Source organism: Protopterus annectens, chromosome 11.part0 (assembly GCF_019279795.1).
Source record: "Protopterus annectens isolate FY-2018-M chromosome 11.part0, PAN1.0, whole genome shotgun sequence".
NCBI classification, from domain to species: domain Eukaryota; kingdom Metazoa; phylum Chordata; order Ceratodontiformes; family Protopteridae; genus Protopterus; species Protopterus annectens.
In genome coordinates, this window is record NC_056745.1 from 57,574,189 (window position 1) to 57,591,279 (window position 17,091).

The 17,091-nt window shown below is 36.7% G+C and overlaps 1 protein-coding gene across 16 annotated transcripts in view; it reads left to right on the plus strand.

Annotated features, from left to right (window-relative positions):
• The window catches only part of NRCAM (neuronal cell adhesion molecule), a 1,614,235-nt gene that overhangs the window by 1,185,991 nt on the left and 411,153 nt on the right, over positions 1 to 17,091 (plus strand). For 15 of the 16 annotated variants that reach the window (XM_044087425.1, XM_044087435.1, XM_044087431.1 and 12 more), the window contains 3 exons: positions 5,706 to 5,723; positions 6,202 to 6,307; positions 9,061 to 9,257. In XM_044087425.1, the coding sequence (XP_043943360.1) occupies positions 5,706 to 5,723; positions 6,202 to 6,307; positions 9,061 to 9,257 (321 nt within the window). The remainder of the gene's footprint in view (positions 1 to 5,705; positions 5,724 to 6,201; positions 6,308 to 9,060; positions 9,258 to 17,091) is intronic. The other variant, XM_044087430.1, reaches the window with a different exon arrangement.

Below are 17,091 nucleotides of genomic sequence, written 5' to 3' on the forward strand. Positions count from 1 at the left end.
AGTGTAGAACAGGAACATTACCGTTAAATCTACTAACTCTGAGATCACTGTATAGTGAAGAGAATAGTAATGTACATCGCTATACAGTGTAGAACAGGCACATTACCGTTAAATTTACTAACTCTGAGATCGCTGTATAGTGAAGAGAATAGTAATGTACATCGCTATACAGTGTAGAACAGGCACATTACCGTTAAATCTACTAACTCTGAGATCGCTGTATAGTGAAGAGAATAGTAATGTACATCGCTATACAGTGTAGAACAGGAACATTACCGTTAAATATACTAACTCTGAGATCGCTGTATAGTGAAGAGAATAGTAATGTACATCGCTATACAGTGTAGAACAGGAACATTACCGTTAAATATACTAACTCTGAGATCGCTGTATAGTGAAGAGAATAGTAATGTACATCGCTATACAGTGTAGAACAGGAACATTACCATTCTCTTCACTGTAGCCCAATCTCGGAGTTAGTATATTTAAGTTGCATTGAGTGTCTTAGTTCATAATTCTTAATTTCAAGAATTGATAATCTCGAGATTCTGGCCTTGATTTTATGAATCTCGTGATTATGACATTTTGAAATTAAGAAGTGGACCCATGTACATGCACATTCTGAATGTTTCTCTCACCTAAAAGCACAGAGTTGTGTAATATTTTGAGTTATCCACTAAATGGTGCTATTTGACCAATAACTTAAAGTGGAATATTTATTTTTTACTCCCGTTCCTCCTTTCTTTCCAACTTGTGTAACTAATCCATTGCTAGTTGACATATTATTTAGATAGACGAGCTAACAACTGCATCACTGCTATCTAGGGAGCTGAATCAGATGATTTTATGTAGCTTATGTAAACTGTTTCCCTGGTTTTGCATGGTGTTGTATCTGAGCTCCGAACCTCAACATTTAAATTGTTTGTTGCAATTAAACCTAACCTATTAGTAATGTCTTAATGCAGACATTACACATATCACACTCTGTTCACTTTCATTTAGCTCACAGTCTCTGTTCTGTTTCTTTTTCTTGTACTGTTCTATTCCGGACCTCTCACCTGTGTGAATGTTGCTTATTGTAAGCAATACTTTCATTTAATCTGCACCTTCTTCTCACTAATATATAAGCATATTCTCTAGCTGACCTATGTATGCTTCCTTCCGTCTAACTCCTATTCATCTCTGACTTTCTCCATCATCTCCTTTTATTAACCACTTTCCACTAATTAATTTTTCTTCTCCCTTCCATTACTCTCTTGTCCTATCTTCATAGTGTCTTTCCCTATCCTTCTACCACTGTTACCTATGCAGCCTACCTTAAGCATACATTTGTCTTGCTTAACACCTGAACCTACTACCCAGGATCTTTGTCCTAAACACTTAATGTATGTAAACTCAGCTGGCTAGTATTATTAATATTATTATTATTTGTATATTTCTCTATCCCTTAATTCCTAACAGACAGCCCCCTTGCATATCACCTATCACCACTCTGTCCCCCTCTTCCTCCTGCTGTCCGTCTTCTCTCCCTCATGCTGAACATATCTACAGGTACTTATTATTATTATTATTGTCTTCTGTAATAGTGGCTAGTGCCTATACATGCACTTGTATAATGTAGAGCAGTTACCTTTCTTCTATCCTTTCTCTGTAACATTTCCCTCTCTCATACCCTCCTTAACTTATCTCTTTTTTCTGCCAATAGTTTTCACCTCCTCTTCCTTCAGGAATGTAAAACCTCTCAAACATGCTGCATATAATCCTTCTCCTTCCGTATACTCTGCAAGCATTCTCTAATCTATCATACCTTACCTTGCTGATTGATTTTTGTACTCCAGCTATAACCAAGGTCAGGGCCAGGCCACTCCATTCACCTTTGCTATGCTTGTGCTCACTCTACTCCCCTACTCTACCCCCATTTCCACCCACCCCACTTTCCTTACACTTATACTTCTCTAGCCACTCCTTCTTGACAGTATATCCAATCAAAACTCTCCACCTAATGCTCTCTAAATCAGAACTTATTTTCTACACCCAATCCCACTGCAATTACAATTCAGTCAACACACCCTTACCTAAATCAATTTAGCTAAAACGCCTAACAATAAAAGACCTTCAATAACAAAAAAGCCAAAATCATTCAACCCTGAATAAAGTTCCTGAACCAGCTGCACTTACTGACTATGCTGCTACTTTTTTATTAGCAGCATATAACACCTCTTACCATTCCTACTTAAATGACCCTTCCCCTTTCCCACTCCACCTCTAATAGCTACCTCCTAACATCCAAGCCAGTAAACATCCCCATAGCCTATCATATACCAATTCCTAACAATAGATCCATAGCTGACTAACAAGTCCCTCCCATTTGGAAAACCTCTCACATTATACCTCTACATAAAGGTGTCTCTTTAACAGATCTAACTACTGCCCAATCACAATATTATCACCACTGTTTAAAATACTAGAGAAGGTCATTCACATGCAAGTTACTGATTACCTGCATACTAACAAACTTCTGACCAACACTCAGTATGACTTTCCACCATTTCATAGTACATCAACCGCTCTAGTGTCATTCACCAATACTGTCAACTATCACAGGAACAACAGTAATTATTCATCCTCTGTCTTCCTTGACTTATCAAAAGCCTTTGATATGGTTTTTTATAGTAAACTTCTAAACATTCTCTCCGAACTAAACTTTTGTCAATCTAACCGTGCCTGGTTCCAGGACTACTTACTGGATGCTAGCAAGCATTTCTTGGCAACAGACTTCATCACTCCTTCTGCCAGTGACTCTAGGTGTCCCTCAAGGTTCTGTCTTAGTCCCACTACTATTTTCAGTATTTAAAAATAACCTCCACACCTCAACCACAGAGGCCTCTCTCATCCAAAATGTAGATGACTCGACAGTGATATGCACTGCTTCCTCTATTCAAGAACTTCAAAACATAACACAACAATTCTTTCTAGCAGTTGAGACCTGGCTTACAAATGCTCAAGTAATTTTTCTGACTATTATTTAAACTTGTCATTATGATGGTTTTTAGCTCTGATGAAGTCTCTTTTTAAAAGTTTCAAGATGAAAGCACTCAACCCATCTTAATAAACATTTTCTCTGATTTGCCTATCTGGTACTTTATCTTTGTGGCTTGAACTCATGGACTTTCGAACTCTTGTTTTTCTTACCTGATGTGACATTCCTGATGAATAAAAATTTGCAGGAATAAAACAATGCCTTAGTGTTAACATTGCATATTCATTCACTGATTCATTCCCTGATTACTCACTTAGTTCATTTTTAGTATAATGCGGGAGTTGGAGCCTATCCAGGTACAGAATGTGTAAAGGGCAGAGGAAGTAATCTTGGATAAAAGCAAAGGAAGTTATTCTGGATAAGGAACCAGCTCACTGCATGATATGAGTAATGGACACACACACACACACACACACACACACACACACACACACACACACACACACACACACATGCACATCATTATTTGTTAACTGTCCTTTCACCTATAGCACTATGGCACTTCTTTAAAGTGTGGTAAAAAAGTTTGAGCAGACAGCAGACAGCCATGAAGACACAAGGAGTGGACTGAAGGTCCACTCAGGAAACATCTGAAGATTATTTTGGTATATGTGGTTTGGATGCTTAATTTCTTTATTTGTCTAGATAGTACTGCATGATATAACACTCTCTGTTGTACTAAAGCTTGTTGATGTCAGTATTAACAACTTACATATAAAACGATTGATGTTACACAGCAATCTCTTCAGATATGTCTACTTTCTTAGTCTATATCTTAGCCTATAGTCAGTCCATATCTTTTTACTTGTAGGAAGTCTGTTTCATTTTCTACCACCCGTGTCTGTCAGAATCTTTCTGTGTATCTGTCTGTTCCTAGGATTTTCTCAATTTATTTTAGTCTTGCTCTGTTTAGTTGCCTCATTCATTAATTTTCTTTTCTTTGACCCCCAATCAATCTGTTTTAAAATGTGTAAGTGCACAACTGTGCTTTAATACATCCAGAAGATAGTGTGTTAGCTCATTGGACAGAGATGTTATTTTGAAATTATTTTCTCAGTCTGGCATGCATCATGCTACGGACATACTTGGATAGCCAGACCATATAAGGGTATTAGCCTTTCTCAGAATGTCGTGCCTGGGTTTGGACCAGGTAAAATGGCTGATAATCTAGTATTTATTCTTTATAACTGTTAATATAGAAAGATCATGCCATAATAGGAACTGAGCTAGCAATCCTGACTCTAACCAACTCTTCAGATCTCTGTCTCAGTCTTGCAGAAATAATAAGGGTACATTACAGGCAGAGAATACAGTAGAAAAAAAAAGGAGAGAGATACAGGGAGAACCCCAGTCTGAAACAATTTACAATATTGCAATGTTCATGCAGCACATTTGCAGATGGTAACACAGTAAATGGCACCAGTGTTGCCAGCCTGTTTTTTTACTTAAAGATGAAAAACTTATGCAGCAAAACCATGGCTTCTCTTCCTTGAGCAAAAGGTGACAGTCACAAGACACCAAGGATCAAAATGCCATTAACTTGTGCTGTGATAGTGATTCCTTTGATTGGGGACATTACAGCTTAAGTTTTTGGTTCATAAGTAAGTACTAGGCTAGCTGCCCTTGTGTACAATTTTAGGCTTAGTCAATTTCCCTGTCAGAGGTGAGAATCAAACCCTCTGTCTTTTGACTGTGAGGGAAACACCTTAACTATTATACCAATCGCCTCTGTACCTATTGACCTAATGATGCCCCCTCCCCATGTCCGTATGTGTTTCATTATTTTTTTTTTTTGGCATTCTGGTTCATTAGATTTATGTATTCAAGCTTTTAGAGTAGAATTGCAAAACACTATATGTCTTGACAGAAGCTTTATGATTCTATAATCTGTCAGTGTCTTGCAGAACTTAGAACATGTTTTGCTTTGTTTCACTAAATGCAGTATTTGCCACTTTAATGTTAACTTTGCAGGAAAAGTTATTTTCATGTAACACAATTATTCATGTGCAGCTTATATTCGTTTATTTATACATAATAGTACTATAACCTCAGATACGGTTCCTACTTATAAAGGACATATCTTAAGTATGAATTTTTTTGACTTTCAGAAATGATATATAAGCACATATTTCATTTGCATAGAACATGCAAAATGTCTTGCAAAGTAAAATAAAGAAAACATGTTTAGCTAAAATTACGACTACATTAGATGGATTATATATGTGTACATTATTCACTGTTTAATGCATATACTTTATTAATCTTTCCATATAACACTATGAGGTCAGACTCTGATATATGTTTTGTATGTAACATTGTCTGTAGTTCCTTAGTATCTGTCAGTTTAACATGAAAACGTGATATAACATGCTTTCTTTAGTGTAGAAAAATAAATAGTGTTTTTATATTGCAGTCTTTAACTTCTGCTATATCTTCATGCCTGGTTTCTGACTTTACTGAACAGTGCTGGCTGTACTGTCCAAGTGCCCATAATTATTAACCCTGATTACTGCTAAATGTTTAAACATTGTATTTCATGTCGTTTTTGAATTCACATGACCACTCCATCACATTTGCCTAATGCTTTGAAACCATGTTACTAACAATTGATTTTTAATCAATGTTTTTCTTTATCCGTATTCATGTTGGATCTGATGGAAAACAGCAACACTTCTTGCAGAATGTAAGTCATCAGTAACCCAGGTTTGGTGGTGTGTTTATCATCATATTGGTTTTGCTGAGTGTACATTATGAGAAATTGTTTCATACATCAGTGCAGTATGTTTGCTGTGACTCACTTGACCATGTAGCAACAAATATTGTAATACTAAAAATGTATTAGTAACAATTTGAAGTCAGCTTTAGTCTGAATATGAATTATAACTAATTTTCCAGAATGTTATATACTTGTTTTATATAGTGTGAAATCTAAATATTATTTAGACTAACATCTATAAAACTTTTGATAAATAGTAAATATATGTGTGTCCTTTCTGAATAAATGGAATTTTCAGTCTATGCTTTTTTGAAGAGCAAATCTGTTTCAGTTAAAGCATCATAAACAGACTGAGGACACTGGAAATTTTGATAGCCTACAGGCTTCTGTGTTCACATCTCTTTAATGCTTTTGTTTTTTCTGAATCCTTTATTCTTTTATATAGTGCCGCAGCCTCCAACAATCACCCACCAGTCTCCTAAAGATTACATAATTGACCCTCGAGAGAACATAGTAATCCAGTGTGAAGCAAAAGGAAAGCCACCTCCCAGGTCTTTTTTCCTGTTTTCTTTCAAAGTTTAATGTGACAGAGTGAATGCTTTTAGTTGTATTCAGTATGATGACCTTAAGAGCTGAAAAAGATGTAACTGTAACCATAAAAGAAATCAGACTGTTATATGTATCTGTATTTCCATCTGTGCATGTATCTCTGTGTCACATTAATTCTATGTTCTATTAATGGTGAAATGAACATTTAACATAGTTTTTGTTTACAATTTCTATTTTCATAACCTATTGTTAACAAAGATCACTTTCACGATAGGTTATGAAAATAGAAATTGATTTTTATATGAAAAATCTATATGTATATATATTTATATATATTTTTTGATTGCCAAATGAACTAAGGTTGATATATTTCCAGCCATGTAGTATACTGTCTTGGATAAAATCACAGACTTAATAATCTACTTAATAATTTGGTTAAATAAGAGGTACCACATCATTATAAATTTTCTTTAAAGTACATAAGGGTTATATATTATTATGACAGCTACTAAGTAGGGCAAGACCAGCTCGAATGTCACACTGATGGGGGAAGGGATGTGAATTTAACATGTATACCAATAACACTTTATTTTACAGTACAATAAACCACTCCCATGCCTGATAAAAAGTATATATATATATATATATATATATATATATATATATATATATATATTTAGAAAGCTTGTGAGGAAATTATTACACTATTTTTGTTTTACTTGGATCGCTTGTCTGTGTACTTAATAAAAGATTTTCGACTGGAAACAGACTGCCTGCCTTGCTTGGATTACTTTCGAATACTTAGTAATGCTGTACAATTATATATTTTCTATTATTACTTTTTGTTTTGTTTTGACTTAAGACGAGTTTACGTTCGCTACTTCTACTACTGTTGTCTGATCTGATTAATATACAGTGATTAACTAGAAATATATGGACTGAAAATTTTACACACAGAGAAGTTTCTTACACTGTTTTGTTTTTGGACCCACTATACTTTAGTGGGTTGTTTTGGGACTTCGGGGATACCACGGAGCTTACTTGTTTTTTTTTTTTAATTGACAGGAAAGAACACAAACAGACACATATACAGACACTAGAACACCATCACGTTTAGAGGAAGAAATTATTTAGAGTACAAAAAAATACTTACTTCCATTGGTCAGAGTACTTGAGCTGGTCAGTCAGAGTACTTGTGATGGTCTGGAGACATTTGCAGTGAAGTAACATATGCAGGATAGAAGCATTTCAGGGAAGGGTAGCAAAAGTTGTGCAAGGTTGAATCAGAAACCATATAACCAGAATCTAAATGAGCTTTCCACCTATGCTGTTAAGGAAAAAGAGGGAGCTATATAAAATAGTGGAAACTCTCTAGCACATGTAGACAAGCTATAGATTATAAACAGGTACCATATTTCAAAATAAATGCATACAGGAATAAGAGAACATAATGTGAGGATAAGAGTTGGTTAACTCATGGAAGACATCAGGACATATTATTTTGCAGAGTGGGTATTGCATGACTGTAACAATCTTCCTGAGCAGGTTTGAGGGTCAAAACAATTGTTGAATTCATCAAATCTGGGGCAGGTATGAGATTGTCCTACAGAATGAGAGTTCAGCATGTTCCATTAAAACTTGTCAGGCTAAATGGCCATGTGTTCCATATTTGCTGGCAGTGATTATATATGAATATCTATAAAAAATACACAGTTACTATTAATTAATGAAAAAAAAATCATAAACACAGGAAGGGAACAGAATACTATGAATGGGGTCATTCACGGCTGAGACAAAATATCTGTTTATCAACAGTATAAATTTGAATGCAGTAACCACATATGATATTAAACTGTAACCTGATATTGGTTTACCTACTCACAGAACAAATGTCATGTGACAAATATGATTGTAGCTAACTATACAGAAGTTTGTTTCTGACCCTAAAACCCTAAATGACAAGCCTACAGACTCCTTGTCAGTTTGCTTTTCTATTAAATCAAGAACAACAACGGATTTCAGACTTCAAATGAGTCATTGGGAATCCTGCCCTGAAGTTCTAGTCAAGAACAGATGTAGCCTTTTACTTTATTTGAAAACCAACATTTATTTTATCTAAAAAATAAATTATTTAGATCTATGAGTCACTGAAGCTTGAAACAATCAGAAAGTGTACCTACCAGAAAAATAACCCTTTGCATACACACGTTTAACATTCTCTAGTAGCTATGTTAGAGAAATATCAGAGTAAAAAGCTGCATAGATAAAAGCAATATTTAGTTCAGTGGCTAGCAAGGCCTGCAATTATTTTAATATCTTTTGTTAGATGTAGTAATTCTGTTATAATACATATATGGAACCTAGTGCCATACATTTATCCACAAAACAGGGCATTAATTTCCAAGTGTTTAGTAGGTAATCATAAAATGTAAGACTAGAAACCAGAGTCTAAATGAAGAAGAACATAATTTATCTCAGCAAAACATGATGCAAGAAACCAGAGGCTGAAGCCTTAATTAATGGTTTCAAATGTTGTGGGGGTGAATTCCACCCCACAGGGAGAAAGCCCATTTTCTGAAAATCAGATTTTCACTTGTAGTGTAGTCATCACTTTCTGTTTTAAGAACCTATTTTGGGATAGAAGACAAATGACCGAAGTGTTTGAAGAAATCACAGATGTCAAAAAGACATATTATTTCATCTGAGATAGTTTACTGCATTAACAAAACTCATTCCTTTTCTGTATTCTGGACAGATTTTCCTGGACACGTAATGGTACTCATTTTGACATAGATAAAGACCCAGTTGTGATAATGAATAATAATTCAGGCACACTAGTCATAGACATATTGAATGGTGGAAAGGCAGAGGCGTATGAAGGACATTACCAGTGCATCGCAACCAATGAACGTGGGACAGCGATTTCCAACATCATTTCAATACGTCAGTCCAGTAAGTACAGTTTTAGGTAGCTCAACAGCCAAGATAAGAACTGAAGTTAAATAAAATTGTTATTTCTATTATATTTCCTCTGTTAAATAACTTAATGAATTTATTTTTATTTTTGTTTAAAAGTAGCTCTTTTCTTTTTCTTAAAATAAAAGGCATCTTTTTAATCTTCAGACTCCTTTTTTTAGAAGGTACTGTTTAGTTTTCTGAATCCTAGCTGCAAGGATGAATTTTCCACAGTTACTCCTTCTGAGAAATACATACGTGAAATATATACCTTTTCCTGCAGTACAAGCAGTGAATTGTGCTGAATTAAGAAATATTAAGCTCTGTAATTTGCTTATACATTTGGTGCATGCCAGAATAAGATTAAATGTCAGTTAAGGTAGCTTTTAAGCAAAACTGTTTTAAAAAAATCTATATTATATCTATATCTGTGTGTGTGTGTGTGTGTGTGTGCGTGTGTGTGTGTGTGTGTGTGTGTGTGTGTGTGTGTGTGTGTGTGTGTGTGTGTGTGTCTTTGCATATTTTTAAAACTGTTCTGTTCAGTATGCATAGACACTTGGAAGGATGTTACCTCTTTCCATCAAGGCATTTCCTGTTATAGTTTTTATTCAAAGTTTTTGTAAGTCTGTTGATATATATAATAAACCAGTCATTGCCCTCTATCTCCCACCCATTACACCTCATATCCCCCATTCTCTTCCTCCTGAGATCAACTATGACAAAATCCTTTTGCCACTTTTCAAAATTAAGAATAGTACTCCCATGGGTCCTTCTAAAATCTCTCGATGTCTGCTGACAAATAGTGTCCCACTTAACAAACCCCCTCCATCAGCTCTGCTATCTGAGTCACTCCACTGGTTATATGCCTGAGGATCCTCCAGAAGGGCCTAAATGATACTGATGGATGGTGTCAAAGCCATGGTCTCAAGCTAAATGCAAAAAAAAATGCGTAGTAATCCCCTTTGGAAAAAACAGAGTACCCGCAAACTACAACATATAAGGTAATCCCCTAAAATCTGAAGAAGAAATAAGGGATCTAGGGACCCAAGTGGATAGTCAGCTTTCCTTTAATAACCATGTTGACAAAGTGGTTAGAAAATCCTTCTATGTGACCCATCTGATCACAAAAGGGTTCGCATCAAGATCTAAGGATGTAATGGTGCCCCTCTACTCTTCCCTCATCAGACCCATTATTGAGTACAATGCACCAATTGGAATGTACCTGGCTAGACATCTCCAGCAGCTGGAGAGACCACAGAGGTACCTAACCAAGAGGATTACTGGCCTCAAACAGTTGCCCTATGCAGCACGATTGAAAAAGCTAAGACGGTTCTCTGTTGCATACTGCTTTCTCAGAGGCGATCTCTGTCTAACGTACAGAGCCATGTCCAACCCAGAATTGTTGAACATGCCCCATCTTAGCAAAACCAAATCTACTCGAGCTACATGCTCTAGGGATATAAACCTCAACACAACAATGAATAGAACATGCTGGAGGGATAGATTCCCTTCGCAGAGACTTCCCTTACTATGGAACAGGGTCCCGATCTACATAAGACAGAGCCCCTCACTATCACTCTTCAAGAGGAACCTTGATGAGTTTATGGGTAACAGAAATTTCACACCAGGGATCACACCAACAGCACTACTAGATAGGGGCCAAGGGTACTAGCTGCTAGTACAAGGGTCTAGGGAACTACTAAAGGGGCGGTGAATACCGCACAATGTGGCTGGGCTAATATATGCCTTCGGACAGATAGCCCAGTACCAACCTATGAACCTATGAGTGGAGAATTGCAGATGTAGTGCCCGTACATAAAGGCTGCCCTTTCTCCTGTGTATCATAGTTCTTCTAGTCACATTAGCATTATTTGCAAGGCTATGAAATGTATTTTAACTGATATAATAAACAGTGATGTGAATGTACATCATTTTAACATTGTAAATGGCAGATCATGCCTACTCAACCTGATTGAGTTTTTTGAAAGGGTTGTTTAGGCCATGGATAAGGGACATACAGTTCAATCTGCTTATGTGAGTGTTGCTAAAGCTTTTGACACTATCCCCCATGCTGGGATTACTGAGAAACTTTCCCAAGTCAGCAGTAACTCATACATAGTTAGCTGGTATGTAATTAGTAGTCTGAAAGAATCCACACTGTTAAGGTCAGGGGCTTTACTCTACATATAAAAATGTGTCTACTGGTGTCCCACAAGGCTCTGTCTTGTGTCTTGTCCTCTTTGTACATATTTCTGTGACATGTAAGCTGATATCAAGGAAGTAAGCTAAATATGTTTACTTGTTTGTCTTTTGGCTTTTCCCAGTTAGGGGTCGCCACAGTGGAACTCCAGTCTGCTAATGATTGGCAGTAGATTTTCACGAACGCCGAGGTGCCAGCTCGAAGTTCAACCTTCAACAAAGGCACGCCCATTTACGCATGTCTTTTGAATGCCCACCCAACCACGGGGAGGACATGCAGACTCCAAACAGAAGGTACTCCCCGCACTCCAGCCGAGAATCGAACAGGAGAACCTCTTGCTGTGAGGCAACAATGCTACCGCTGCACCACCGCTGATACTAATATGTTTACTGATGATTACAAATCAGTTATCAAATCTCATTCTAATACTGATATTCTACAACAAGAGCCATGGAAAACAGATGTGTTAGTCATGGGCTTGCACCTCAACACCAGGAAAAGAAATGTAGTTTCCTTTGGTAAATCTAGAATCACTACTGCTTGGCATATAAATAACATTCCATTAAATTTGGCATGGTCATCGGGGACTTGGGTAAATATGTTGATAACTGACTCTCCTTTGACGATTATCTCTCTGTGTTAGAAAATCTTTCTACCTTGCATAGCTTATTCTTTGTGATAACTCCTCCAGATCCAGAGATGTTATAGTCACACTCTATTTATCCCCTTTTAGGCCTATTACTGAATATAATACACATTCAACAGCACCTCACCAAGCACCTAAACCAGCTTAAGAGACCTTAGTGTTTCCAAACCAAAAAAAATCAAGTCTCAGAACACTTAACTGCTCTGATAGACTAACATTGTTGTCCCCCTACTCAGTGTCATACAGGCACCTGAGGGGTGATCTATGCTTTGTTTTTTGAGCTATGTATGACTAAGCAGTCTTTGAATGTCTTCACTGAAATAGTGGCAAAGCAGACACCTGTTCCAGAAAGCTAAATCTACACTATCATATCAGTAACACAAGATGGCATGAAAGATACCTTACCTAACATATCTCTCATTTCTAGAATAAGTTGCCTTTACCTATCAAGTTAAGTATTTCCCTATAGACCTTTAGAACTAGTCTAGGTGACTGGATAGGTGATCGCAAATTCTCACCAGGGATATGGGGAGAAAGTTGATATGATGGTGGAAATTGTTATTCGTCCACCAGTAACTGGTGATGTGGCTGGGCTTCGTGATGGTCTCCTTTGAACACAAGATTTTTTGATCCCACTCGATTTTTTTTACTAACTGGATAACTTAAATCAATGTTCAATGTGCAATCTAAGCACCAATGAACTGTGATCAAAATCAGGAGGCTGCAATGCTGTAAACACAGAGAGAGATAAGCCTCTAACAGTAAGAAAACAGGTGTTTGTAGTCTCATGTGACACAGCAGAATGCATGCATTTATTTAACATGTTTGTGAGTTCGGTATTATTTCAAACCATACAGAGTTGTTGTGTGGGCAGTACAGCCCTTTTAGAAACAAAAATAAGCTGTTGTCACAATGAAGCATCACTTAAAAGAAACTCTTGGTCATTTATTTGAAACTCATAACTTCCAAGAATAACAGTGTATCTGTAAGGATCCTTATTCCTTACTATTTACATGCATGTGCCCAGACAGAAGCCAGAAGGGACTGTTAATATTTCCTTGTTACAACAGTATCACCAGCATGTTTGCATACGTTCGCAAACTTCTAAAGTACTTTTCTTTGCTAGCCCAGAGATTTAGCTAAATAAAGTAGCAATTTCATAAAAAATGAGCATAGTTTTGAGGAGCATGTTAACATTGCTTTTGCTAATAAAATGAGATTAGAAGTATATTCCTGAAATAGCCTATAATATTGTTATATCTTTCTCTATTGAAAATTTCAGCATTTTTATTTATGACTCCTTTTGATTTTTGTTATTGAGACCCTTTCTTATTTCAGATAGAAGCATTGACCAACATAGTTGAACTTGTAAAGCCTTTGAATGTCTTAGTTAAAGGTAACCCTCCTTCTCTGACTTTAATCCTTGGTTGGTGTATCAAGAAACACGTACCTTTTCTACCAATGACACTTGTCTCAGTAACAAATCACAGTGGACAGACTCACTGCCACTGGCTATATAATCTATGAGATGTTGTGGCACATTCCAGAAGAAAATGACATGGTTTCAGGAAAGTCAGAATTGCATGCAGAGGGATGTCAGAATAAGATGAAAATAAGAAATGGATGAAGCACTTCTTAAATGTGCTGATCAGAAACCACACTCTGATGAGAACTTGAAATGTGCATGTATCAAATTCTTAGGTGTTAGGAGTTAACAAAGTTGCTATAACTACTGGGTACAAAGGGCTTTTTGTGGGTTCAAGTAAATGACATTTTTTTGTTTGCTTGGTTTAAACAATCTTTAATCTGGCTTTGAAGACTAGTGTGCATTTTTGTGAATTAAGTTGAAATGCTTTTTCCATGGCTGTTGTATGTCTGCATGGAACAATGTTTAAATACATTAATGAGGCCATTATTTTTACCACAATCAGACATTTGAGGTGTACACAGGAAACAGAGTGTTATAATTCCTGTACACAGGGACTGATTGTGGATGAAAATGACTGATCCTGCTGCTGTAAACACATTAAACAGTGATTAATTTTTGGTCTGAAGGACTCTAGTATGGAACTGTGTACAGCGAGTTAGAGTATTTTACTTTGGTCATGTTTTGAATCACAGACACCTGAGATGTAAACACTCAGTAAAGTAGCAGCAGTTAATAGGTACAGAGGCTGGCTGTGGATAAAAGTAACTTATTCCTGATGCTTTTAGATCACTATTAATCTGTCACTGATCTGGCTTGGCAGGAGCAGTATTATAACAATATATTGTACTTGCTGAAAAAAGTAGAAAATTATCATTGCTATTGTTAATGCATGTGTATTTGTGAGGTGCTGTAGTGTATTTAAGAGTAAAACATTGTCCATAATGTATTTCACTTTCCTTTACATCACATTGTACACAATAACTGGTTATCATTGGTGGTCTGTGTCAGAAGGCAGCTAATTGCTGCCACAGTGGTGAAGCAAGTAGCACTGTCATTTGACACAGCTTGGTTCCTTGTTTGAGCTCTTGACTGTGGTTCCTTCTGTACGGAGTCTGCATGTCCTCCCTGTCTCTGTATAGATTTTGGTCAGGTGCTCTGGTTTCCTCCAACATTCCAAATACATGTCGTAGGTAAACTGATGTTCCACCAATTTGTTTGTAGGTAACATGCAGTGAGACAGTCTGTGTGTGTGTGTGTGTGTGTGTGTGTGTGTGTGTGTGTGTGTGTGTGTGTGTGTGTGTGTGTGTGTGTGTGTGTGTGTGTAATAATATCACAGATTTTTTTCTGTCAACACACACAAATACACATACAAAATATTGGTGACTACATACATGACTCTTCCGGGTACCATTAAAAAAACAGCCTAGCAAGTAATTTTGTTTCAAAATAAGGTGCACTGTGCATCACAGAACATCTAAAATCTCAGAGCTTCTAGGTACCTAATAGTCCTTGACTGTATGAGTGTTATTTCGATACAGATTTAGTAAGGGCCTCTTCTTTGTGCCACAACTAGTCCGAACTTGCCCAGGTCAGAGATGTTCAAAGAATGTCACTATAGCTTGTGTAGGGGCTTTAGACAATTACAGTCATTGTTTGTTTAACTTTATTTCCATTCATTTTAGTAGTGCTTTGCAGAGAATGTAGCTCTAGCATATGCAGAGGTTGAGTACTACATGGGAGCAGTAAGTGGGAATATACTTTTGTGACTATTATTTCTATCGTGTTCCTCACAATTAAACATCAGACACAGTTAAGTATTTCTGGGGGTATGAGGAAAGGATGCATGCTGTGTGTATACTGGGAGAAACAAGTTGAAATATGATAATATGGTCATTTGTTCCTTTACATTCATCTCTAGTTTGATATCTGAGTAATAAATATAAGATGGTTTTCTTTTGGGTATAGGCCTGAGGAGGCATGATATGTGTATATATTGCAGCAATGACTTAAAATATATGGCTTTGGCCATTTGTTTTTTTTTTGTTTTACTTTCATACAAAGTTAACAAAAAGGCATATATATATATATATATATATATATATATATATATATATATATACCAATTAACTACAATGACCACATATGGCATCACTGAAAACAGTGCCATCAGCAATGTCTGCAATAGCTGTCCATAATTTAGCTGGTCACAATGACCACATATGGTGTCACTGAAAACAATGCCATCAGCGATGTCTGCAATGGCTGTCTATAATTTAGCTGGTCACAATGACCACATATGGCATCACTGAAAACAATGCCATCAGCGATGTCTGCAATAGCTGTCTATAATTTAGCTGGTCACACAGAAGTAAACTGTTGCTGAAGCATTTAACCACAATTGTATGGCTGAGTTTTATCTATTGGGTTGCAAGCAGGCACATACATTTTATGTAACTATATGTTGCACAAGTGTTTGAATCATGCAGAAATGGTCATGAATTCAACTATCTGTTATATATATTATGTCCATCACTTTTCTCTGTACATAGAAAGGATGGTTTGTCTTTACTCTCAATGTAATACATGCTGTCAGAGCCTCATTTTCCTTTTAACAGGAACAGTTCCTCCAGCTAGTACTCGAGAACTAAATGGGAGTTCTATTTCCTAACTACATCTAAATGTAAACTCATCATCAACAATTTAAAACAACATAGAAATCTAAACTTTATAGGTTCATAGGTTCATGGATTAGTACTAAGCTAACTGCCCTTGCGAGCCATTTTAAGCCTAGCCAATTATCTCTTGTGAGATAATTGGGCTTCAGACCAGTTGTTTTACATTAAGAAGGTTTGTGGTCTGCAATGTAGTGGCAGAACAGGTAGCTTACATCCTTCTAAGTTGGGAACTGCTGATTGAGGGCTCAGTGTCTGTTATTCTAAAAGTGTATTAATTCTGGTTTAAGCACTTGGGCTTCAGGCCAGTTATTTTACATTAAGAGGGTTTGTGGTCTGCACTCTTGTGGGAGGAGAGGCTGGACTCTGCCCTTCTGAGCCGGGAATTTCTGGTTAAAGGCTTATAGTGCATGCATATTTGAACTGCTTCTTACTGAAATTGGTACACCTTGTTTGCTGTAGCATAGACTAGATCCAGGCCTGCTGAATCTAGCTTTGTTTGTATAACTTGAGCACTAATCCAGGCATTCTTTAAAGTATTCAATTGTATTTATTACTGCTTGGTAGTAACTTGATTAAAGTGTAGCTATCATTCTAAGTCTTTTGGATTAAGCACTTGGGCTTCAGACCAGTTGTTTTACATTAGGAAGGTTTGTGGCCTGCACTATGGTGGCAGGACAGGTAGCTTACATCCTTCTAAGTTGGGAACTGCTTATTGAGGGCTCAGTGTCTGTTATTCTAAAAGTGTATTAATTCTGGTTTAAGCACTTGGGCTTCAGGCCAGTTATTTTACATTAAGAGGGTTCATGGTCTGCACTCTTGTGGGAGGAGTGGCTGGACTCTGTCCTTCTGAGCTGGGAATTTCTGGTTAAAGGCTTATAGTG